General features: G+C 36.5%; 2 protein-coding genes and 1 pseudogene across 3 annotated transcripts; 2 read left to right on the top strand and 1 right to left on the bottom strand.

The window, feature by feature from the left end:
* The first annotated feature begins 2323 nt into the window (after positions 1-2323).
* Positions 2324-3237, top strand: LOC137718128 (UDP-sulfoquinovose synthase, chloroplastic-like; annotated as a pseudogene).
* A 9589-nt stretch (positions 3238-12826) lies between these two features.
* LOC137718403 (protein indeterminate-domain 7-like) lies at positions 12827-16137 on the bottom strand. Of its 2 annotated transcripts, none has more exons than XM_068457943.1 (4): positions 15859-16137; positions 15204-15725; positions 14552-14948; positions 12827-14069 (listed from the first exon to the last, which is right to left on the bottom strand). In XM_068457943.1, the coding sequence occupies exons 2-4, from the start codon at positions 15415-15417 to the stop codon at positions 13070-13072; spliced, it is 1611 nt and encodes a 536-aa protein (XP_068314044.1). In that variant the 5' UTR covers positions 15418-15725; positions 15859-16137; the 3' UTR covers positions 12827-13069. The 2 variants fall into 2 exon arrangements, with proteins under 2 accessions (XP_068314044.1, XP_068314045.1); XM_068457944.1 differs by having other exon boundaries at positions 15228-15725; positions 15859-16136.
* An 8119-nt stretch (positions 16138-24256) lies between these two features.
* Positions 24257-27158, top strand: LOC137718294 (probable ADP,ATP carrier protein At5g56450). The gene is made up of 2 exons (XM_068457812.1): positions 24257-24724; positions 26268-27158. Exons 1-2 carry the CDS (start codon positions 24395-24397, stop codon positions 26898-26900), a joined length of 963 nt encoding a protein of 320 aa, XP_068313913.1. The 5' UTR covers positions 24257-24394; the 3' UTR covers positions 26901-27158.
* Positions 27159-27193: the final 35 nt, after the last annotated feature.

The raw sequence follows: 27193 nt of genomic DNA on the forward strand, positions 1-27193 counted from the left end.
CAATAAAACTACGTCATTTGTACCAATAAATGTGATTATAAATCTCCAATATCTATTAACATTCAACAATCATAAAACATTAAGTAAAAGAAATTCAAGAGATGAAAAAAATAGAAAAGAAATTTATTAGCTTGATGCACCCAAATCAAATCCACATAACTGAATTAACAGAATTAAGCCAATGTGCAGTGAATTTTGTATTTTATATAGTAAAATGATAATTTTTTAGTTTCAAGGTTAACATGGAATCAAAATCGAGTTCCAAGAAAGTTGGGCAAATTTTGAGTTTCAGGGAGTAAAATGACAACTTTTGAGTTACATGAGACAAAATGATATTAAAATCCAGTTTCAGAGACCGTAGCTAAAACTAAGCTTACATATTATAGGTGTAACATCCCACATTGCCTAGGGGAGTGGATCATGTAAGCCTTATATGTATATTCTCATCTCTACCTAGCACAAGACCTTTTGGGAGTTTACTGGCTTCAGGTTCTGTAGGAACTCCGAAGTTAAGCGAGTTCGCACGAGAGTAATCCCAAAATGGGTGACCCACTAGAAAGTTCTCATGTGAGTTCCCATAAACAAAACCGTGAGGGCGTGGTCGGGGTCCAAAGCGGATAATATCGTGCTACGGTGGAGTTGAGCCGGGGATGTGATGCGGTCCTAGGCGGGGGTGTGACAATAGGGTAGTGCTATTCACACAATCATTTTTATTTCTCACACACTGCTTAACTTTTGGCCGTTAGAACGAATGAATTGAAAAAGATCAATGCTAAAAAATAACAAAAGGTACGTGAAAGGTAAAAATGATGTGTGAAATCTTATATATATTACGAATCCATAATATTAATAGCGGTGTTGTGTTGACTCCTATTATAACATGGGATGGTTTGACTATAACATCGAAAAAAATCTCCGTAGAAAGCTGATGATTCATTGAAAGGGGTGATTTCTACACTTCTCCTTTCATCTTTTGCACTATTATGTTTGTTTTTCTGAATCACTAAGGGACTTTGGTTATTATTTCCTTCTCAGATGTTTGTTTTTGTTTTTATCTTTTTGAAAACTGAAAAACTTATTTTGAAACTACTTTCAGTTTTCAACTTTTGAAACAAAATGAAAACCAAAAACTAAAAACTACTTAAATGAGTTTCAAAGTTTGATCTTGAATTTTCACTATTTTGGTTTTAAGTTTTTTAATTTTTTTAAACTAAAAAATGAAAGTTGTTACGAAATAAAATTTTAGTTTTAAAAAAAAGTAAAACCTGAAAACCATTAAAAACTGAAACTTAAAAATAAAAAAAATGAAAACTAAAAAAAATGATTATCCAACAACCCCTAAATAAAACAAATGAAAAAAGAAATAATACACATAATTAAGATGAAAGGTGAATTGCGTAATAAAAAAAAGTGCAGAAATCATTTTTCAGAAACTTTAGATTGTTTAACCTCTGCCTAGTGCTTTCGATTCTTCTCCATCCTCCTCTAAGTCCCTCAACACACCAAACAGAAAATCATCCCTTCATCACACTTATTTCCCGCAATCTCTGCTGATCCTGTCGCAGTAAGAACTCACTCTAATACTTATCTTCTCAATTAAGTTTTTTATTTCTTCTGCTTTTGTTCCATGAATTTCAAGCTAGTTTAGTTATGTTCTTTAATTGAAGCATTGTTCTACAAATTCTTGTCTAGGCCCCGCCAATGTTCCATTTAGGTCTTGCTTAGGAGTTAGACGGCATAATTAATCTCTAGATGTTTGAAAAATAAGATAAACCGCCTAGGTGATGACAATAGCCAATAGGTAACTTCTATTTTGCATTTTATGTATTCTAATATAATTATATATTTTTAAAGATATAAATAGGCATTTCTTTCTATGTCATGTAATAAATTTTTCTAAATTTAAAAAACCGTCTAGGTTTCCCACTTAACACCTAGGCGTTAGGTCCATGTCTGCTAACCTTAAATTGAAGAGAGAGCAAAAGAGTGTAAATTTGATAGAAATGTATTGGGTGTCTAAAGAATTATGCTTTATGTGTGAATATTTCTGTGCAAAAGATTATTGGGTGTTTGCTGCATTGGAAATATATACTTTCTTTGTTATGCTGTCATGAAATCACTACATGAAACTTATTAGGACTTAAACAGATGGATTTTCGATTATCGCGGTTTGAACCCAAGTTCGAATCCTTTGACTGTATATTAGAATAGTTTAGAATATATATGGTCTTGTCAAAGAAACAAATGAAGGATTTTAACAGTTTGGATAATGCCTTGCAGGTATATGTGAACACCAGTAAAGTAAGAGGAAGCAAACACATTGATGGCGCATTTGCTTTCAACTTCCTGCTCTCTAAATTTCTCCTCTGGTGGTAAACACTACATCAAACCGTTGATCCAAGACTCGGAAGCATTTCCTACCTCCTTAACTTTTCAGACTTCCAAGGCCCATTTGGGAGGATCATCCTGCAAGAAGAGAGGTCACAAAGTGGTACTTGCACGGTGCGTGCAACCACACTCTCTCCAAGTAGGGAAGTCCCAAATGAACCCAGCTATGGCGCCAATGAGAGCTCCGGTGGAGCTTTAAATCACAGCTGAGTAATGGTCTTTGGTGGGGATGGCTACTGTGGTTGGGCCACAGCCCTTCACCTATCCAAGAAGGGTTACGAGGTTGCCATTGTTGATAGCCTTGTACGCCGTCTGTTTGACCATCAGCTTGGTCTTGGTTCCCTGACTCCAATCGCCTCCATCCATGATCGTATCCGTTGTTGGAAAGCTCTCACTGGAAAGTCCATTGAACTCTACATTGGTGATGTTTGTGATTTCGACTTCTTGTCAGAAGCCTTCAAGTCATTTGAGCCTGGTTCCGTTGTCCATTTCGAGGAACAGCGATCTGCCCCTTCATGATTGATCGGTCAAGAGCAGTATTCACGCAGAATAACTACGTGATTGGAACTCTGAACGTTCTCTTTGCTATAAAAGAGTTCAGAGAGGAGTGCCATCTCATGATGCTCGGGACCGTGGGAGAATACGGGACTCCAAATATTGACATGAGGAGGGTTTCATTACAATTACACATAATGGGAGAATATCTCTTTGCCCTACCCGAAGCAAGCGAGCTCTTTCTACCATTTGAGAAAGGTTCATGAGTCGAATAATATAGCCTTCACTTGCAAAGCTTAGGGGATTAGAGCCACTTCCAACATAAATCTCTTGAAACTCTCTGCCGCTACATGAAAAGAAAGGTACCCTTGCTTCTCCAGCAATGGAGAGATTTTTTAGTATGACCGTCACACGAGGTGGTACATCACGTGTTACTATACAAATTGTGGGATATGTGTGTTAAAAAGTTAATAATGTAAAAAATAAAATTTCCCACCACTTACATAAAAACACATGGTGTACCACCCGTGTTCCGGTCACAATGAAAATTTTCTCATTAGCAAGAGCCTTTTGTGACCGGAACACGAGTAGTATACTATGTATTTTTATGTAAGTGGTAAGAAATTTTACTTTTTAAGTTATTAACCTTTTATTATACATATACCATCATTTGTATAGTGACATGTGATGTACCATCTTATGTGCTAGTCACATTAAAAAATCTTGCTAACATGGTTTTTCCAGTACCAGGTGGACCAACGAGCAAAATACCTTTTGGGAGCTTGCCACCTAGACGAGTGAAACGCTGCAACAAGGGAAATGATTAAGGAGCACGCCCTACAGTACAAAAAAGATAAATACAGTGCAAGCATTGGAAACGAATGGCACCAATCAAGATGGATTTGGCGTATCATCTTCTCCACAAGATCAATGTTTTTTAAGATTGTACTCTTGAATTGATTTTATGAAACACAGCGCAAATGAGGGGAATTTTTATCGAGTGAATCGAGACCATTTCAAGCCCTTTGCCCCAATAGGTCACTTCCAAAATCATCATCTTATATCGGATGAAATAGCAATGATATTGCCCCACCCCAGAAGTCAGGAGACTTGGAGTGATACTAAAAGGTCTTCTTACATATTCTTCTGTACATAATGTTGATGCATTTACCTTAGGATGTCGAAGATAGCAAACGATTTCCTCTAACTCAGATTTAGCCTCATCAACACCCTTACATCGCAAAATTTTGTGTTTGATTCCATGCTAGGTTGAACTTCATATCTAGTCCGAGTGCTGAAATGTAGAAAGGGGAAATTAAAAGGAAAATCTTTCATCATTTTAAAATTCCATCTTAATCAATCGGCAGAAGAGCCTAAAGCAGCAAGAGATGGTAATACCTTTTTCTCCATCCTCAGTGTACTCTCTTATGCCAAATATCAAAAGAAAGGCCACTGCGGTAGTGCGAATTGTACGCCACAGCATCTCTTTAAACTGACCTCCTTTTGTAGCCACCACATGAATAGGATCACTTGCAGTTCCAAGAATACCTTCTTCTGTTGATTTTCCAACGTTCCTGAGAACTGATATAGACGAGGGGCTAAATTTATAAGCCAGGTCAAGGTGAAAAAACTCTAATAAAAATGTGCTAAGCGTAACATTGTTCGCACAGAAAATTCAACAGAAGTTCAGATCATTGTAAATTAACACAAGAAAAAGGGAATTTAATTCTAAAAAACCAAGGTACTACAAAACCGTCATCCATTTAAAACTATATAAACCCTACTTCATCCATAAGCTTAGCACAATTTCAGACAAGTCTACAAGATAAAGACTAACTAGGGTATAATTTTGGTAGAAACAATTAAAAAGGAAACATAACCATGTCCCGTTAATTACCCATCTTTCTGCAATGTCGTGAGTAACTCATCTCATCCAGCCTGCCAACTCTTACTAATGCTTTCACATAGTCAGAAACTGCTGAAGAGTTGGAACGTAATATGATGGTTGACTTTAAAATGCTCTTATCACTGCTTCATAATCCCTCCAATGGTGGAGTTCTTTTAGATAGGAAATTCACTAGCTTCATCGGTATCGCGTACTCTACGAGCAAAATTGCCAATATAACTCGACTTGACCATTTCTTGAGTACTTAAAAACTTATTCCCTGCATAAGTTTAAAAGACAGCGATCATTTCTGTAAGTGAAGATAATAGAGAAGAGTGTTCTGTCGTTCGCTTTCCACCCGATATGTCAAATTAAACAATTATTTTATTACATTTTTTGTGTTCTTAATTTCTGAACCGAAAAACGTTCAACTCTCTTCATCGCCGACGATCCTCCGCCTCTGTAAAAATGAAAAGGTACGAACTATAGAGTTTAATTCTTATGAAGTCAAACAAAATTAAACGAAAATCTAAAAACGACGACATGCTAAAAAATAGAGTGGGAAATTAACAGTGGCGGTCCAATTCTAGCGAAGAACCGGTGGCTGTGGTCCCCGAACGACGCCGTTGGGTTCACCGGAGAATTGGAAGTTGAAATTGAAAGGACGGGGAAGGCGGCGAGCTCGAACGGAGCAATTCCATTCCTTAGCTGCTCGAGAATTGACTCTGCCATGGAGAAAGCTGCTCGGGGACGACGACCGTGGATGGATGTGAAGGCTGATCACAGGAGGCCTTCGTCCTCTAATCTCTATCGCAACTCTATCATTGATTAAAAAAAGAAAGAAAGAGGCAGGATACGAACAGACTGCCATTAAACTAATTAAAAAATATTGGAAGCTGCTGCCATTCTATGTCATGTCACATAGGATATGGCATTTCGGTTGGAAACATTAGTGGCTGTCTTTTTTTACTATTATAGCTTATGTAAACATTTTGACATCTCCTTTGAAGATGCTTTAAAGGAACAAAATTGACAAGATAGTAAACAAGAAACATAATTCTTTACAAGTTTAAAATGAATGACAAAAGAAATTTGCCAATCAAAACGTTTTGAATATGTCATACCTCCGGCACCTCCTCCTACCCTGTTGGCAGGGAAATAAGTTCAGGCAACCACTTTTGTCAGTTGTCCCAACTCCGATTGATGCCTTGAAACCTGTTAGCGAAAGAGCATAGAGTTAAAAAGAGCCCGAAGAAACAACAGAAGTATGTCTAAGAAGACAATTAAATGGTTCCATCTATTGGAAAACCACCCTCGAGCACAGCATTCATTAAGGCAATATTAACTGCAAGTTCTCTGTGAAAAGAAAAAAAAAAACTGCAAGTTCTCAATGATGGAAAAGGAGGGATTTGGATGATAGTATACTCATTTTCCTCCCAACAAATATGTCAATCCTCTTCAGTTTTTTAAGATCAAAAGAGGTGACCCGACCCTTAAAATATGACTACACAAACTCCTATTCCAAGGAGCAACCAACCCCAACCGATCATAATCGGCCTTTATACCACCTAAAAGGAGTTGACAACAAACTCTTCCTTCATTTGCTGATAGATAGAAACAAGCTAAGAGAAGAGGAAAATTCAGATAACATCCGATTTTCGTAACGAGTCCATCTCCTATTGGGTTCCCAATTGGTACAGATTTTAACATTTTTAAATTACAAATTTCCAACGTTCTCGTTATTGTAGACCCACAAGACTCAAGCCGAAACAAACCCGTGTACTGCAACACCGTAAATATGAACAAAATGGGTGCAGAAATTAACCTAATTACCAAACTCCTAAACAATCAAAATACAGGAATTAGGGTTTCCGAGATCAGCTAAAAGAAACATACTATGTCATTGGGAAAACAACTCTATCGCATATAAAAAGTTGACAATTGCATAAAATCTATAGATTTGGGAGCCCCCGCTGAGAGATTGAATCTACCTGAGTGATCAGGCGCCTCAAAGCCACCTCTTGCTTGAAGACCGAAAATGCATGATTGTTATGTTGGAACCTATTTGGACTTATACACTGAGATAAGAAGAATTAGTAAGAGTTATTATGAAAATAAATGACAACCCAACCCATATTTTGAGGACATTTAGGTTAACGTGATAAAAGACAAGGCCATCTCAGAGATTTTAGGGGTTGTGTGCGAAATTTATAAAAGGGTCATTTCTTATGTTAGTTTAAAAAAAAAGGTAGGACAATGTATTGACACTAGAAAACAATCACTTAAATCAAAACAAAGTTTAACAGTCACTGATTGCAAGTTTAAAAATGTCTTTAATAATAAGTATAAAGTGTTACAAACATAACGTTCACTAAATAATCAAAACCAATTCAATCTTAAACCAAAAAAAAAAAAAAAAAAAAAAAAAACTTCAAAAGCTCTAACTTTGAAGTTTCACTTGAATACATAACATTATTATATGATAAAATTGAAAAGAAAAAAAAAATCATTTTTAAGGTGTTATTATTGGCACTGAAAATATCTCATTATACTCCAATTTTTATACTTAAAGGAAAAAAATTACGCTTATAAGGAATGCAAATTTAAAGTGCTAACACAAATAATTTTTAAATATAGAACATTATTACATAACAAAAGCAATTTTTAAATTTGGAACATTATTACATATAAATATTAGATGACAAAAATTTTGAGGATCCTTTCAAATTTGGAACCCTATGCGATTGCATCTTTCGCTCCCTCTCAACGCCCCCTCTGATAAACGACATGGAAACATGGCAAACCCCATTCACATTTCGAACCTGGATAAAAGACATGGAAGCATGGCAAACCGCATGCATGATAATAAAAGACATGGAAGCATGGCAAACCGCATGCATGATAAGTGGGAGTTCGTTAGGGTTTGTGTCTATAAAAAAGGCGTCCCAGCTCACATAATATAAGCTCTATCCAGAAAACTAGCACTATCACTAGTAGAGTATTTAGGAGAAAGTTCCTTTTCTTGGTGTTATTCTCGACATGGCTGCTCCAGGTCACACACTAATCTCAGATACATGTGCTTACATTTATGATCTAGGGTTCTTGCTAATTGTAAAGTTTCCAATATGTTTCTCTCTCTAACTCAACTCCGGAGGCGTTGATGGGTCGGTTTAGAAGCTGGCGGTGGTGTTTCGACGGCGAGAAAATGAGAAGGAAAATGGGGAAAGAGCGGAGCTTTTGAAAGGAGGAGGTTTGAGGAGAGAGATACTAGGGTCCGAGCCTCGGAGTAGCGTGATTAGAGGGGAAATTTCCATACTAGCCTCGAGGATGGATATTTAATTAGCGCCATTTTATCCCGGAGGAGGGGAAATTTGGAGTTCCACATTGCCCTTGAAGGGATGGATATTTTGTGGGTTCCATGGATGTACACCGACCCTTCTTTTGCCTGAAATTCATCGTCCGCTTATTTATTTATTGGAAAACTTCATTTTAATTCTTAAAAAAGATGAGTTTTAGACTATAACCTCGTGTAAGATTAAAATTCTTAGTCCCTAGTACATTTAATTATATCATCTATTAGTTATATTTTGATGTTTTATTTATCTTTTTATTTTTATTTTAATGTATTAATTACATTTAAATTTAATTTTTATTTCATTCATCATAATATTTTTTAATGTCTACATTTAGGGAACTAATTTTTTTATAATATATATTCCGATAACAATTTTTTATGTTCTTCATTTAGGTACATTAATACATTTGAATATTTAGGTATATCCATCGGTACAAACATATAATTACATTGATTCAATATAATGCATTTCATCACGTACATTTTGGTACACACATTTGAGTATTGGCTTTTAGGTACATTAATTCAATATATTTTATTTCGTTACATACATTTAGGTACGTACATTTTGGTACATATATTTTGGTATTGACATTTAGGTACATACATTTTGGTATTGACATTTAGATATATACATTTCATACGTACATACATTTCGGTATTGACATTTAGGTACATTAATTTAATATAATACATTTAGGTTCATTATAATATATTTCGGTACAATCATGTAGTACAAATATTTCGGTACAAAAAAGTCAATTATATATTTCGGCACAATCATTTCTGTATACTTATGTATTTATATATTTTTGTATCACAAATTTCTTTTAATATTTTCCCATTTACATTCATTTATAATTAAAAAACTAAATATGTGCATATTAATAAAAATAAAAATTTAATGTGGAGAGATTAAATAAAAATACACATTAAATAACAAAAATTGAATGCAAATTTTGATAAAAGTACACTCAAGGGATTAAATTGAATATGTAATCTAGCACCAAGTTTTTTTTTATTTTTAATTTTAATCTTTTACAAGGACTAATGTTCAAAGACCCCTTTATTTATTTTTGTTGGGGTTTTGTTAATTGTTATTGATGGACATATTGCTAACTTTGGAGTTGGAGGTATGGAAAGTATTCCTACACAAGCATTGTCTACAAACGAAACCAAGGATAGAGATTTGGGTTGAGTAACAAAATAAGTCAGTCATTATAATTAGACATTAAACTCGTCATTCATAATAGTCGAATTTAAGGCCTCCCAAGTTAACAAACAAATCATGTGTAGCTCAAATAGTACTAGTGGGTTCGATAGACATATCATTTTATTCTTGAGCAAATATGCATAACAAGCTTAGAATATGTAGCTAAAATAGTAAAGCATATTTACTTTTAATCTCGATATCGTGTATTCGATTCTTCTTCGTCATTATCTTTCGTCAAAAGTTAAAATTAATAAAGTTTACATCATTGCCTTGGTTCTTAATCAAAAACGAAAAGTAAATGAAATAAAAACAGTCTATTAAACAAGGTGGGGAAACGGGAGTCTAGAATCTAGAATGTGATGCAAATTTCACCGGCCAATCTTCATAAGGTTATTGCTGGGACCTGTGATTGTGATTGACACTACATATTATCTCATGAAGTGATTGAACCAACAACCCAATATAAATGAGACCATTGCCTCGGCCGAATTCAAATCCTTAGTCATCAAGTAACCAGTTGCCAAGGCCCAAGGGGTGGGAAAAGAAAGAAAAATTCCACAATGGCATTTTTCTGTCTCTATTGTATTATGACTTATTTCTAGTATCAAGCTCTTAGGATTTGTTTGAGATGTTTATGTACGAAGTATTTTATCAGTACTTTTATAGTAAATTGTTGAAATTTGTATTAAAAAGTCAAGCGTTCCTTAGGAAAAACTTGAGAAGTACTTCATGAATAAGTGTTTATTCAACAAACACTTTTACAATGTATAAGCGTTGTTAAACCTGTTTTTTTACTAAACGTAGTCACAAGTACAAGTCGCAGTATGAACATGATCGGTTTCCAAAGGAGATGCTAACTCGGTGGGGTTTGTACATTGCTTTTATATTTTCACAGCCTCGGGATTGAAACTAACACGAGAGCTATGGAGCAGCTGCGCACTGCACGGGCATCTACTTTTTGCGTTGAACATGCACATGTAAATGAGATACATCATATTCCAGAAAGAAAAAAAAGCTTACATGTATATGATATGAACACATCAATGTTCAGTACTGCAGTGCTCTACTCTCGAATCTTTCTCAGTCCTGTATTTGGTCTGGTCACTAATTGTATTATAGTTCCTTTAATAATCTGGATACATCACAAATTCTGAAACAACTTCATATAAAGCTTGTTATCAGGGTGGGATATGTGCATTTTCTTTTTTGGGGAGAATAACTTAATAGCAGTATATCACTAATATGATGTCTCATTCCAATAATACAAAATCATGTGTAAGTTTCTCTTAAAGTGACCATGTATCGTTGACTAGTTTCTCTTCATGTGACCATGTATGATTGACATGGGATGCTACTGTGGCGGTATGTGCCATATACAAGTTGATCTTTCAGATCGGGAATGCATATTGTCTTAATAGTAATTTAGGTTTTGTTACCAGTAATCTGAAACATAAATTAAAAGTTATCTACTTAATAGATTAATGTAGAGAGATCTGGATTTGGTTACTTTGACAACTATTGCGCTCAAATTTGAATTCATCTACCAGTAAATTAAAGTGTTGAAGCATAAAAAAAATCATGGCATTGTAGCCCAATAGTGGATGGGGTTAAGATCCGACGTGGTCCAATGTAGGAGATCTAAAGTGCAATCCGTGATCGTAAGTGCAAGTGCTACGACAAGAGTCGATATAATCAAAGCTCCACAGCAGCAAATTCAAGGTACAAACTCCTCTTTATGTAAAACACTTGGCTTACGTTTCTTATAAACTCTTTGAGGGTGCTGTTCTCCGGTTGTTTCCCCTCTTCCGAAAAGGAAATGAAGACAGAGAAATCATGTATCATATTATTGTCCTCCGATCCCCTTGTTCGATACCCCAGGGAATCGACGAGGAATTTCCTCTAACGTTGCAGGTACAAGTTTCGTCCAAATTTTATTCTCTTTTCGATCCTGCAGTTATCAATAGGAGAGGATGAAACCAAAGCAATGAAGCAATCAATTGGCAGACTTGCGAGTGATGAAGAAGTGGCACAGGTCCTTCCGTTCCGGGTGCGTTAGAGGCAGAAGAGGCAGAAGAGAGGTGCTTAACGTCTCTGTTATTTCCGTTGTCTCTGCGCATTTGCTCAACCACAAAAGCAAGTGACACTTTACTACAGTGGTGGAAATGTGTTGAACCCTTGTATGACGGTGTGGGTTCAAACTAGTCAGATGCTAATCTAACATCTAATTTAACAAAATCTATTGGAAAAAGAAAAAGAAAAAAGGCGACAAAAAAGAAGAAAATGGTCATAGGAAAGGGGAAGATCGGTTTTTTTTTTTTCGGTTGTATTTGACATGAAGAGTCAGCCAACAAAATAAAGAGCAAGATGCAATGTCAGGGAAAGAAAATTTAAAAAAAAAAAAAAAAGGAAAACAAGGGCTTGAGAGAGAGTGCTACTGTGAGTGAAGTTTTGATGCCAGAAAGGAGTGGGGCCGTTGCTACACAACAAAAAGAAAGAAAACAATTTCCTTCATGAAGACAAGGCTTATGATTTAGCAAAGCAAAGAAATTTGAAAGCAAGAAAGGTCCTACTCTTATTGCTTCCTGTCGAAACACAAACCAAAGAAGCACATATGCAAATCCATATTTTTGTGGTCCAATAAGAGAAGAAGTACACAAGTGTTTCTCATGGCGCCGCGACCTCCAAACCGTCAGGAGACCACTATTGTGCTGTTCAGTCCTTGGAATGAAGTCTAAATCCCAAAGTGGGATCCTCTTCCACGGCACCAACATTGCAAAGTCAAGGAAAAAAAAATTAATTAAAAGAACACTTTCATTAACTTCCAAGGACCAAGCAAATAAACCCAATTTACGAACTACGTGGGTGCGTAGGCAATTTAGTATGAAATCTTAGAAGCAAACTCAAACTCCAAAACCAAGTCGAATTCTAGGTTTATTCCGAGCCAAATTCACTGAAAACACTTCAACCTAAATTTTCTAAAAACTACGAGCAGCTTGGTTCCACCAATTGGTAATACAAGGAATAGTCAAACCTTCTTATAAGCCCATGCAAGATCCATCATCTCGTCAATGTGAGACTTATTTTCAACATTGGATACATAGACAATCATGACTTTTTTTTTATTTTAGTGCAGCCGCAAAATCAAATTAACCCACCCTCTCTTTTCAATTAGAATCAAAAGGTTTCTCCTTGAAGCGAAGGAGTGTAGTTAAGAGACATTTGATTTGAATGAGTCAAACTCAAAATTAATAGAACTCTATTAATATAGTGGTGAAATTATGTTGAGCACGTTTTTAATATTTTTTTAACTCACAGGCGTTTTTAATTTTCTTTACAAACATAAGTATATGCGTTTTTAAAAGCACTTCCAAACAACTTATTCACATCATCTAATCAAAAAATAGTTTTATGCATCCATTATAGAGCACCACGTCACACTACAACCAATTGTTTGATTTTAATATTATTTGCTCGAAGTTGGGATATATCATTGTCGGTGGCTTGCAACCACACTGATTGCAGAGTAAGCAGAAAATTATTATAAAAAGAACCAAATGTTTAAAATAATTAAGCAAGGAAAAAAAGAACGAATAGTGCAAGATTGGAGCACCATTCAAACAGCCTATTACCAGAAGATTCAAGAATTCCTCAGACAGGGTAAGTTTGTAACTGGCCTCTTTCTCTCTCTCTACAGAGAAGGAACAGTAATGACTGCATGCTTAAAATGACCAAACTAACCTTGCCACGATGTTTGGTTCTGATCATTCTGCGGGCAATTGTTGTTATAAGTAGCTGGAGAAGAAGAAGTACTCACATGGTGATGATCCAGCCCTGCCATATTAATATTGAAAAAATCTCCATGGCCGCCATGTGATGCTGCTGATGAAAATGGCGCTCTAAGTCCCAGGAAATCTCTTGTCAAACCCTCGTTGTTGTTGTCAGTACTTCTTGGTTTATTATAATTCTGTGGAGGATTATTATTATTAATCTCGACGAAATTACCGTCGACCATAATTCCATTGAAAGCCTGCTGCTGCTGAGGGTGATCTCCGAACGATGACGATAAGACTTGATGACGATCATGATGAAAACCCTGAGAGCCACTCATCATCATCATATCATGCAGGAGTGAAGATTTGTTCTCATTGTTTCCAAACCCATCATCCAATAGAATTGCTTGGTCACGCGAAGTTTCGTTGGACATGTGAGCTTGGTGGGATTGGTGGGTGGGTGGTTTGAGAAAATATGGGGAAGGGGAGGGTTTGCTGATGGTGGCTCCCATTTCTGATGCCTTCTGAAGCAAGGCGGTGGCTGACATGTGAGGGGGAGCGGGGGTTTGTTGAACTTGGAAGTTATCGGGGAGTAGGGTAGTAGAAGAGCTGCTAGGGTTAGGGTTTTGGCCAAAAGAATAATATTGCTGGAGTGAAGAGGTGGAGAATAATGGCGAGGCAGAGAGGTTCATAGTAGGGAGGCTGGCGGCTTCGCCACCTTCCGGCAAGCAAGAAAGCCACGGTGGAAGGTGCTGCGGGTGCTGGTGCTGCTGGTGCTGATGCTGATCTTGTTCTCTCTTGACAGCTGATAGAGCTAGGAGGCCATGGCTATGGATTTGGGGGAGTGAGGAGAGAAGAGGGTTGATTGAGGCTGGCATTGCTGATCTGGCAGCTGCAGTGCTTGTATTGTTCTCTTGTGCTAAAGCATCGCAAAAGGCTCTGTGTGTGATAAAACTGTCCCTCCTGTGTGCAGAGTTACCCCATCATCAAAAAACAAATCACAAGAAAACAAAAAGAGCAAGCAAAAAACAACCATCGAAAAGTAACTTAAACAGTGTTGTCCTCTCTCTCTCACGTATGGACTTTTTCGTATTTTCGTTCTTTTTGTTTTTTAGGACAAAAAAGAATAGCAGATGTGTGTATGTGTGTAACACATTAAAGGTTCATACACTAATCACTTTATATATGTTACCCATCACAACTCAAAAGCTAATTAGCTTGATTCTCTCCCTCTCATTTCACAAAGGTTGTATTATCAAGGTTATCCCTTGATACCCGCTATTAATTTGCAGTATTTGATACTCTTGAAAACTAGTTAATCACTCTCGTATAGATATTAGTTCTATAGAAATTAATCATAAGTTGTTGCTTCTTAAAAACTAATTTAGTGATAATCTTTCTCTGTTAGTGCTATTTTAATAATTAGTTACCTATAATGCTCTTACCTAGAGAAAAGGGTTCCACAATCACATCGATACTCCCTTGTGCCACAGACTTTGGAGTGCGCTTTCCAATCTGACTGAACCGCATAACGCTTTGAGCATTTCTCACACTTCCACTTCTTCTCACCGTGCTTTCTAGAGAAGTGCTTCTTGATCCCTGTCAAGTCCCCAAGAGCCCTCGACGGGTCATGGTGGACGCATGTCGGTTCCGGGCACAGATACACTTTCTTCCTCACCTCCTTCCCCGTCCTTTGCTTTAGCTTCCATGGCAGATTGTGCCCTCTTCTGTGAAGCTGAAGGTTTTGCTCTCTTTGAAACCCTTTGTTGCAGATCTCACACACGAATCTATTCGTTGCCATCAGTGATTTTGGAGACAAGGCTATTACTTCAGCATCCGGGTCTGCTCAAAATTTCAATTTTTAATATATAAAACCAAAACTAAAAAAAAAACAGTTAAATTAACATGCATGAGATGTATATAAATAAAAGGATGTGATTTTGCCGGACCCTTTAATCCTCATGTACACTCATGTTTATATATGACTTTGGAATTGAATAAAAGCCTTAAATAAATCAACGGAGAATAAACAGAATATGCAGAAGGAGAAAGTAGATGTGCAGAAGTCATTTCTCTGTATCAAAGTTGGTTAATTACTAATTAATTTTGATTTGGTGAGACCTGGGTTGCCTGGGAGATTTCTCTTCTTCTTTGGCGGTGGCGGTGCTTGTTGCTGCTGAATTTGTGTTGAGGATGAGGAATGCTGAGGGTAGACTGTGCCAGCAGATGATGACTCATTTCTGATGCTTGAGTTAGAAGCACTTAAATCACCAGAAGCACAAGTCAAATTTGACATATTCTCATCCACCATCAAACCTTTATTGATGATTAAAACACCCTTTACTATAAATTACAGGACTTGCTATACTTTTGTATTTATAGGATAGGATGACACCAATTATTTGTAGACAGTTTCATGAAAGATTAATTGAGCAACAGATCTAAACTTTCATATCTGTACGTGACAGGATTTAGATCTGACTGCAAACCCTAATTCAGAAAATAATTATATGTAAAAAAGAATATGAACAGATGAATTCAGCTTCACACAAATCCCATTAATTCCTTTCTCCTCTAGCTATTCTTCCTCATGATTTATCTTCTCTCTACCTTCAAACCCTTCAAGAAAATTCAACCAGTAATGAAAAGAGAGAATTAACAAGAAAAAAAAGGAGCTATATATAATTAAGTCTAAAGAAAAATAAGAATCATGAACTTTTCAAGTAGCTAGCTAGCATAGAGTAGCACCAACCTTTCTCTTGATTAAATTTATGTCTGCAAGAGCCACTTGCTGGTGAGTGGAGTTGCAGACAAACACCAAGAAAAATTCAAGGAAAAACCTTCATATAATTTAAACCAGGTAATTTTGTGTCATAAACAGAAAGACTAATTATAAGACATGTGTATGTCTTGCATGAGAGAGAGAGAAAGAGAAAAATAGAGAGAGAGAGAGAGAGAAAGCGAGATATGGATGAGAACGGATTCCCTTTGGAGCTCTACACCCATCCACCACCACAGCCCAACCAACAGGCTCGTTCTGACGTGCACTTTCTGTCTTTTCCTTTGTTCTCTTCCCAGTCCCTCAAATTACTTGTTAAATAATTTTATTCATCTTTTCATATTCAATATTTCAACATACAAAATTGACATGCTTGATAACAATTTTTTTAATATATTATATATGTGGTCATTATATGTAAGGTTTATCTGTGTATTAGAAAATGTGTCAAGCTGCCAACTAGCTAGCTAATTTGTCAGTCTTGTGTGTCTAAATAGCATCATCGTTGCAAATTTAATTCTATTGTATAAGCTTTTTAAGTTTCCTTTTTATTCAAATCACCCCACCTTTCCCTTGTCATAAAAAGTAGAAATAAAGCAACCAGGTGAAAATACAGCAAGATTTCACACAGCACACTAGATATATATAGATCGAGAGAGAGAGAGAGAGAGGATAGAATATGATAAGAAGTTGATTATTCCCTTTTAACATCATGAGTAAAAGAGAAAGGAAAAATAATGCAAAAACCTTTTTAACTTTGATCTGTGCATCCGCAGCCCCGTCATTTAAATATATAAGCATGATTGGTATATTCATTAATCCAGCAGAGACATGCTTTTATGGGAAAACAGTCCTCATTCTCATACTATTATTATTTTTGTAATCAAACTCCAATATTAAAACATTATTCATAGCTTATAGCTATCTTGTTTTATTCTGACATTTTCTTGGCCTGCAAAATGAATAGGGCAACAGATTAAGATATATGTTGGGCGGTCCCAAGTGCTTGTAAAACACAACCCACCATCGTTTAATAGTTTATTTTGTGTGTGTGTGAGAAGCTATCTCAGTAATATACATGCAGTTAGCTAGTCAGACGACTCCTACGTTAGTATTAGGTTCTACAGTCTACAATATTACGGGTGATAGGAAAAGGATTACTGAGCACAACATGGACTGATTTCAGTCAAGGATTACGGAGCGCATAAATATGGATTGATGTTGGTCATTAATAATTTAGAGTCCTTTGTTCTCGTCCACGGTGGATGTGGGAGTTTTATTTTGATGTTGACACTTGTCACATTATGATTGCTCTTATGGTTGGAGAGAAACTCATGTGTTTCGGCAGAGGTGTCTTAGCATGAACCCTTCAAAAGTATAAATTTGGCAGATGCTCGGTAGTTTTGGAATTGGTGAAATATAGTACAAACATTAGTATTATATTATGTTCTACAATCTACAATATCATTGCGCACAGATGTTGATTGATTCCAATTGTTCATACTTTGTTAGTTTCACAAACGTGAATAACACATATGTTATTACTATGCTCTATAATTTACAGTATAAGAAGTTCTAGGATCATTGCGTACAACTTATTATGATCATTCTTGCTTCATTTCATCTCATGAGGGAACATCCAAATTTGGATTTGTAGACCAAACTAAGATGCTATTTTTGTTTGCTTTCATTTAGGGGTGAGCACGGTGCGGTTCGGTGCAGTTCCACCCCTAAACTAGAACCGGAACCGAAATATATTAACGGTTCGGTTCGGTGCGGTTCCACTTAAATTTCAACTTGCTGCCACATATTTAAACAGAATATGCTGACAAATTTCAACTTGCTGCCACACACAAATTTAAACAAAATCTTATGCATTTTGACTGCCATCTACAGGTTTAAAGTATGCATTTTGACTGCCACTGATTGAAAGAGTAAATTATAAATTCCACTAATTATCAATAGTAACAAAAGGGAACATATAAAAGTGAAAGATTAAGGAGAAAAGGTGATAAGGAAGGTGCTAAAAAAATTAAAGTTACATACATACCATCACTAGTAAAATGTGATAAGTTAGGATTGAATAGTTTATGAATCCACAATGCTAGATGTGCCACCATTCCTTTTTTCTAGAACATATAAAAATTAAGAACTCATTAGCAAATAAGAAAGTAAACATGCAATAAAAGAAGAGAAAAAACAAAAACAAAGTAATGAAAAATAAATATTCATACATGTTTCAAGTGCTTCATAAAACTCTATATCTTTCAAGATTGTCTCATCGTCTAAAATTGAGATGTTATATGACATCAACCAATTTTGAGTACAAATTAACCTCTCTACCATTAGAGAAGTCAATGAAGTACGATATGAGTTCACAATCATTCCTCCCGTGCTAAAGGCAGATTCTGAAGCTACCGTTGAGATCGGAATTGCAAGAACTTCCTTTGCAATTAGTGCCAACACTAGGTATTTAACACCATTCAATTTCCACCAATTTAAAATATCAAAATCTTGACTTACTTCCACTTTTTCATTGCGATCTAACAAGTACCTATCAAACTCATGGTCCGAGAGCATGGCATTACTTGCTTCAACTTCTTTTATCCAACTTTCATCCATTTCAGCTCGTTTTTTCCCCCTTCCATGTTGAGTTGGATTAGCCCCACCAATAGTAGTTATAGTACTAGTAGTATTAGAACAACTACTAGCACTAGAACCACTTGGTTGGTTGGAAGAAGGAACATATTCATCATATAGTTTGAAGATTAGGCTTTTTATCTCATCCTTTTTAGCTATGGCTTCATCAATACTACACCGACGACGCTTCAAAATATGTGGCACATAGCCCAGTTTATATCTTGGATCAAGCACAAGTCCGACAAATAGAAAAAGATTCACTTTAACAAGATCACCCCAATACTTATCAAATTTTACCTTCATGCTTCGTGTCATTTCATGCAATATCAAGCTAGTGTAGGTTTGAGTCAATAACACATCTTCTTCGATGAACAAATCAACTATCTCTTCATCAATTGCAAGCAAATCAGAAAAAGTATTATGACAAACCGGATGCAAAGTAACGCTCATCTTCAATGTCATTTAATAGAACACTTTAAAAAAATTGACAAAAATAGCAGCATTACTCCAATCTTCCATATTTGGTGGCCCATACCTCTTTTTACCATTGGAAGGTTCACCCACCCGTTCTTCTTCTTCCGGCAAATCTTCACCAAACCATGACAAGTATGCAATCTCATCATCTCCCATTCTCACAAAAGCTTTTTCAAATTTCAAAGCATTCGTTAACATCAAATAGGTGGAATTCCACCTAGTTGGCACATCTAAAAAAACAAGACCCTTGCATTCAATTTTTTCCTTCTTAACACAACTCCTAAAAGCTTACACCCTTTGTGGAGAAGACGTTACATACACCAACGCATTCCTAATAGCTAAGATGGATTTATCTAACATCCTCAAACCATCTTGAACTATCAAGTTAACAATATGAGAACAACACCTAACATGCATGTGCTTTCCCTTAAGTATCATTCGTGAATTTTGCCAATGACACATCTTTGTCTTCAAATACTCTACTGCCACCTTGTTTGAAGAAGCGTTATCAACCGTGATGGTTAGAACATTCTCCAAACCCCATTCTAGCAAACAAGAAGTTTTCCAATGGAGTTCCCTTTATGATTAGCTATGACACAAAAGTTTAGTATTCTTTTGTGCAACTTCCAATTACTATCTATGAAATGTGCAGTTATCACCATGTAGTTTACCTTTTGAAGACTTGTCCAAGTGTCGATTGTGAGGCTAACTCTATGTAAGGCTAACTCTGTTTTCAATTTTGCTTTCATTTCATCAGACATGAGGACAAAATGTCTCGCAAGTGTCCTACGAGATGGTGGATAAAAATGAGGGCAAACAACACTACAGAAAAACCTAGACCCTCTCCCTTCAACATTTGTAAACGGTAACTCATCTAAGACAACCATTTGTACCAATGCCTTTATGCAATCCTCTTTCGTATTCCCCCTAGCCATAAGAGTACCAACACCATCATCAAAAGACAAAGTCTTTTGCCTTTTATCTAGATTTTTTCCTGGGTAACTCTTACATCTTCCTCCCTCAATATGTTTTCTAACGGTTGAAGTACCATTTCCAGAAGGGTTAGCTGCAAAGGTAGTAGAACAGTACTTACATCTAGCTCTCCTTCTAATTATTGTTTCTTTGGTCCCATCCGGCTTCACAATGTTTTCTATGTCATCGTATTCCACAAAATGCTCCTACACTGTTGACCTACGCCTATTGTAGCCAAGAGGAGGTAATGGAGGAATACCACTCGGTTGAGTTGGTGATTGTGCTTGAGTTGGTGATTGTGGTGGAGTTGGTGGTTGGTATTGGGTTTCACTTGGTGGTGATGGTGTTGGACCCGGTAATGACGAAGGCGATGATGAAGAAACAGATGCAACAGAAGAACAAAAACCATGTGATGTTGATTGGTTCGTCATCCCTAAAATAGAAAAAAATAAAAATGCTACTGTTAAACTTAAGCATCAACAAAAACATACATGTATGTATAAGCAAAAAATACATGTCTAAGCAATTTGAATGTTCATGCAATGCAATCAGACTCTATTATTGCTAGACCTTCAAATCTATTACCTTGTCTTTAATAATTAATTGCAAACTTTTGTTTGTCTGAAAGGTTCTGTGATTTCCACATCAAAATAAACAATTGAAAGAAATTCTTAATAAATAATTATTAAAACTTAAAGGTTGAGTAGCCAATATAACATATCAGTCAGTCACCTACGGTACTTACTTAAATAAGGGATACATCTAAAGCATACCACAACCTACTTCAGGACAATAAAAACCTATCTTTTGCCGAGATAAGTTTGAATAGAAATTATACAGATTATGCATATATGTTTCAAAGTGTATAGTTTGCAACTCACAAAGCACTAAAATAGGATGGGACCAAGTGACAAGTACCTTACAGCCACTTACGTTTAAATCAACTATGTGTTTGCAGTTCTTCACCAGGTACACTATACCTATATCTGTTACCCTGAAATTCAATGCATGTTCACAAATTCAGTGAATAAAGTTCTTCACAAAACCTCCTATTTAGCAGTAAAGACGTCAAGAAGCAATTCAAAAGAAAATACGAGCCCAAGCCATTGATAAGTTGCACATACAAAGTCAATTATCTGTCAGCAAGCTCAAGTAGAAGTATGTCTAACATTATCCTTAAGTTTTTCTTCTACACTTGGTTAGTTGGTTCATGTTCGTCAAATGCATCAAATTCCTTTCTGGCTTGTCAAGATATTACTAATTTTCAACATAGAAGACATCAACTAAGTGAACAATAACTAACATGTTTGAGACAGAGGGGAGGATACAAGGAGAGAATCATTAACGAGGAGCAATTACCACTCTACAGAAGCATCATATTCTAATTCATTTGACAAAAAAAAAGATTACACATTACAAGCAGAGAGCATCAACAGTTCACAACCAGAATACCATAAATGTAGAATCTTCGCCTAAATAGTCACATAGAAAGCTAGCAAAAGAAACTACCATTACTATAGACAAAGAATCCACAGGACCACATCTCAAATAGCAGTAACACGAAAGCCTTTCTTCGACCTTGTGTCTCTCGCGGCAGGCAGCAATAACTGGATTTGATGGTTTATATTATATACGATACCAAATTACGTAACAACACTCTCTTCCAAATGCAAATGTAACATCGTCAACAAACATTAGCTCATAGGATACGACAGGTTACACATTCGCATGTGGGCATGTAATGTAAGAGAAAAAAAAAATCTCTATATTGGGCTGCAAATCGCAAACTCGATTAACCATAAACCAACATATGCACATATGACCCAGAAACACACATGATCTTTGCAATTTCACCAAGTATTTTAAGCATGTACAGTTAGATATAGATAGAGAAAATACCAAGGAGGGAGGACGGAGGACGAAGTGTCGTAAGCTGTCGTGGAGGAAGGATGATGAGGGCCGTCGCAGTTAAGGATGAGAGGTCGTGAGTGGGGGTCGCCGGGGTCGACTGTGTCTGTGTGAAATCTGAAATGGGGGAATCAGGATTCAGGAATGGGGTGTGTGCGGTGTGATTCATGAAGGTGAAGCCGTGTGTGTGAGTGAAAATGAACCCTAATTGGGATAGGATCCTCTGCTTTGCAATTTAGTGAAACCAATTTTTCAATCTATTATACCATGACATGTGTATGTATATATAATTTATTTATTTATTATTAATAAAACGGTTCGGTTCGGTTCGACCGGTTCTTGGTCATTCGAAACCAAAACCGGAACCGGTTTGAACGGTTCGGTTCGATTTTTCACTCAAAGTTGACTTTTTCGGTCAACACGGTTTTTTTCGGTTTTTTTTCTTACGGTTCGATGCAGTTTGACGGATTTTATGCCCACTCCTACTTTCATTTGTCATATGCAACTTCACTGTTCACTTTTTGGTAGCCCAATAAAATGGGTACTAGTGCAAGATTCACTAGATATAATCTTCTTCCTCCTGCCGGTTGCAGTTCAGACAAAAAACGTGCCTCGGATTTTACTGTTTTTCCGATGGAAAATGGGGGAAAATTGGGATTTAAACCATAATCATATGGGTTGGGTTGGGTTGGATCTCAGCCACAACTTGGTGCAAAAGACAATTCCGACTGCTCTTGTTTTGTCTTGATGAACCTTTCATTTTTACATCCATGTAAAAAGTCAAAGAATGTAATGAATTTAAATGGGCTTTTTTTTGTCATGGTTTAGGTTATGCTTGGGCTAATATTGTCTTTGTGTTGGATTTAGGCTTGTACTGTTGAATTGTGTGATTGCAAATTTGAGTATCAGTTATTGGTCGCAGTGTTACTACTTCACATTCAAAAAAAAAAAAAAAAAAAAAAACTTCAGTGTTATTAATTCAAGTGTAATAGCTTATAAAACAAATATTTGAAAACAAGTCACCCGGCTAGGGTGGATAAAAAAAAAATACAAGGTTCTTGAACTTTATCTCATTTAGTTTATGAACTTTCATATTAATTTCTCTTGTTCTCTAACTTAACACTGCATTGCATAAATGGTCATTCCATCAAGTTTAAGGGTATAGTGGTTTTTTCATTAAAAAAAAATCTAATTTATTATAAAAAGAGAAGAGCTTGGTTTCTTAAGGTAAAGGAGGAATTCCTTCTCAAAATACTCTGTAGCAGAATTTTGTGTTGATCATAACTGTTTATGTTATAAATTATATGTAAACATCATCTCTGCAGAAAATAAATTAAAATTAAGATCACTTAATCAATCTTTAAGGAGCACTGGTCATAAGCACGAATTTCTGTAAATAAGTCACGAGGTATTTTATGGAGGAGTTCCTCCCCGTTCCTTTAGGAGCCAAGTCATTATCTTTAAAAAAAAAAAAAATCTTATTTTTTGATGAATTTCTACTTTGTCTTCAATTTAACGGAAAAGTTGATAGCTAACGAAAAAGTTTACTAATGTAACGAATGACATAATTCGAGGATGTGAGAAACTATTAGTATAATCCAAGAACGAAAACTAAACTCGTAGTATAGATCAGAGACTTTCATTATAATTTAACCTATTTTATAAATTTACAATATAATACTAATAAATAAATAAATACATGGGTTATAACATGAGTGCATTCACAATATGTCATTCATTGTTATTCCACGCTAAAAAATATTCGTATTTGAAAAATTAATCTGCCTACTTGCATTTTCTTCCACGCAAATGACATTCGTTCAAATCATTCACCACCTCTTACACCTTTTGACTATTCTTGTTCTTAATTGGAAATACATATCAAAGTTCGTTTTTTGTTTCAACAAGAGAGAGTTTCAAATTACAATAACTTTGAAAAGACGATTATTTTGAATCCGGACGTATTGATAAAACTTAATACTCTATTCATTAAGACATTGAACCAAATACCCTATCAAACTTTAAAATCACATAAATTTGTACTCCTCTTCTATTGAAGACAGAATTTATAATAATATCTCTGTCTCGTGTAAACCTCGCTCTTGAATTCAAATTTAGTCTGTAATTTGCAGCTCTGACTGAGCTTTGGACATTGGGACTTTCTCGAGCATACGTGGCAAGACAAAATTCACACTTATCCATCCATCCTGAGGTGCATTTATCCTCCCTCCAAAAGCCCTCTTCGATTCTTCGGAAGGTGAAGCGCGTATTCCGTTTTCTCCTGCAGCTAAACGAAGCAGGAACAAAGAAGCAATATTTAATTAATTATCTGATTAATCAGTTTAATCAACAATAAAGCTGTGATCTTTGGGGGAAATTGGGATGTGGGTTTAATTTAATTTCGTTAATGAATATGTATTAAATGGGTAATCGGCCCACTCAATCTCCCACCATTTCCAGCTTCTTCCATTTTCCGCAGAGATAGAGAGAGAGAAGAGGGGTTTCCCCGTAGAGAATGAGCAAAGATGACGACGACCCAGAGGCGAAAGCATCGAAATCACAGCCGCCGGATTGGCTGACAAACTTCCACCGCGATCTGATGGCTGGGGCGGTGATGGGCGGCGTGGTGCACACGATTGTGGCCCCAGTTGAGAGGGCCAAGCTTTTGTTGCAGACCCAGGAGAGCAACCTGGCCATTCTCGGCAGTGGACGGACGAAGTTCAAGGGCATGGTCGATTGCATCGCCCGGACGGTCAGAGAAGAAGGCATCCTGTCTCTTTGGAGAGGCAATGGCAGCAGCGTCCTTCGCTACTACCCTTCCGTCGCTCTCAATTTTTCCCTCAAGGTAAATGTTCTTTGAGTTCTTGAATTCTTCTGCTTCTTTGTTTTCAAGATTTGGATGGTTGTATGTTCTGGGTTTTAGTCCTGTTCAATTGTTCTCTTAAAAGGTTGGATTTTTCTCTGAATTGGTGGGGAATTGTTTGTTGCAAAAAATGGGTTTGATTTACCTTTGGATTGATTAGATTCTAACACAGGTGTAATACGAAAAACCGAAAAGAAAAGTAAAGATGAAATAGTGTTCTTATTTGAGCTTTTTAAAGTTCTGTATGCAAGATTATGTTAGCTTGACTTGCTCCATTCAATAGTATGTTACGATGGACTCGAGAAAATTCGTTGATATGTCATGATGGCCGGCAATGCAGCCTGTTTTGATGTGGTATGAACTTGAATAGGCCTTCTTTGCAGTTATAGGAAACAAGATCTTATTTAGGAAGCTCATTAGTTGAGTGATAGAGCTTGTTAGGAAGCGCAGGATTCAAATGTACGTTTTTTTCTCAAAGAATTCAACTTCTTGCAGTGCGTCCTTTGCGTACTCGGTTGCTAGCTGTTAGGTAGAACTTTTTAGTGGAGAGAGAAAAGGGGAGAACTTGATTCATTGACTGTTACAAATTTGTAGCCAATCTGCATTCCACCATTACTAAGGGACGTTTTGTATGGTCCAATGATCACCCGTGGTTTTCAATTGTTTTTACGTGATAATATCTGGAGAAGTGGAGATATGTGGTACAGAATAAGCATAGTGTAGACGAGGGATTTGGTTCACTAAGCATGGATGCTCCAAGGGAAGATGGTTTTGTTGTATTGCAAGAGGAAAGTTTCCCTTCTAGAAATGTTAAAAGTTTATCATGTCATTGACTAAACAGTAAGTTCTTGTAAGTGTCTGGAAAGCGTTGTGAACACTAACCAAGACTTACAGTAGAAAGCCTAAAAATGTGGGATTCTCTTTCATGCAGTAAAGAATTCAAGCAAACTTTCCTAAGGGAGTGATCTCAACTTCCGTCACCGTAAGTGCTGTGATCTTGGGTGGGAGGGTACCTTTTCTTGTTTAGCCTGAAAAAGGAAATTAGAAAAGAAAAAATATGTTTGAAATGTAACCATAGGGGATCATGAAGTTTAGAAGTTTAACAACACTAAACCCATCTGTCTGGATTTCTTGCGTCCCCAGTGGCATAGAGCAGAAATAAACTGATTAGGAGAGTTGCATAGATAAGCATTAGCCCTAATCAGATGGTATGTAAGTAGCATCAGTTGATACAGAAGATGTGGTTATCTTTGGATTAGTCAGTCAGTACCTACGTGTTCAAACTAATTCAAATTTTCATTTAAATGAGTTTGTTTAATTCTAAATTGATGAATAAAGCTCCTAATACCATTTTGATTTTAACACAGCGCAGTTGAGGTCTGCCGATTTAGTTGTTTTTTGCTGTGGCGGTTGATGGAATAGTTCTTAATGGTAGATGAAGATTGATGGAATAGTTATTAATGGTAGATGAAGATTTCATAATCATATCATTTATTGCATTATCCTTATAAATGTTCTTTAACAGGATCTTTATAGGAACCTGTTAAGAAGTGGACACTCTCAAGATGGTCATTTTTTGGCTGGTCCGTCTGCCAATTTCATTGCTGGAGCTGCTGCTGGCTGTACAACATTGATAATAATATACCCACTTGATATTGCACATACCCGCCTGGCTGCTGACATTGGAAGAACCGAAGTCCGTCAATTTCGAGGCATATACCATTTCTTGTCTACCATTCGCCAAAAGGACGGGATTAAAGGAGTTTACAGAGGGCTTCCAGCTTCTTTACAGGGAATGGTCATTCACCGGGGACTATACTTTGGAGGTTTTGATACAATGAAGGAAATTTTATCAGAAGATTCTAAACGTGATTTGCCATTGTGGCAGCGTTGGGTAGTGGCTCAGGCAGTCACAACCTCTGCCGGGTTGTTGTCGTATCCACTTGATACAGTTCGGAGGCGGATGATGATGCAGTCTGGATTGGAACAGCGGATGTACGATAACACATTGGACTGCTGGAGGAAGATATATAGGAGAGAAGGAGTGGTTTCATTTTATCGCGGTGCAGTTTCAAACGTGTTTAGGAGTGCCGGCGCTGCTGCCATCTTGGTTTTGTACGACGAAGTCAAGAAGTTCATGAATTGGGGTGGATTATAGCACGAAATCATTCCCCGTCGCTTTATCTTAACAAAAGATTAGAGATTTAGGACTAGAACGACAGAAAAATGGGAATTACAGCAGGAAATATTTTGTAAAGGCAGATGGGTTCGACATTGTAATTTAGTAACACGCAGCGATGACATTCATCTTTGCCACCTAAAGCTTTTTGAGGCTCCGGCAATTTATTCACTGATTTTTTTTGTAACAGGCAGTGAATGTTGGCAAAAACTAAATTGAAGGGTTTGATAGTATCAACTTTTCTATGTGCTGCCTTCTTACATTTTTATTGC

The sequence above is a fragment of the Pyrus communis genome, chromosome 15 (genome assembly GCF_963583255.1).
Source record: "Pyrus communis chromosome 15, drPyrComm1.1, whole genome shotgun sequence".
NCBI lineage: Eukaryota > Viridiplantae > Streptophyta > Magnoliopsida > Rosales > Rosaceae > Pyrus > Pyrus communis.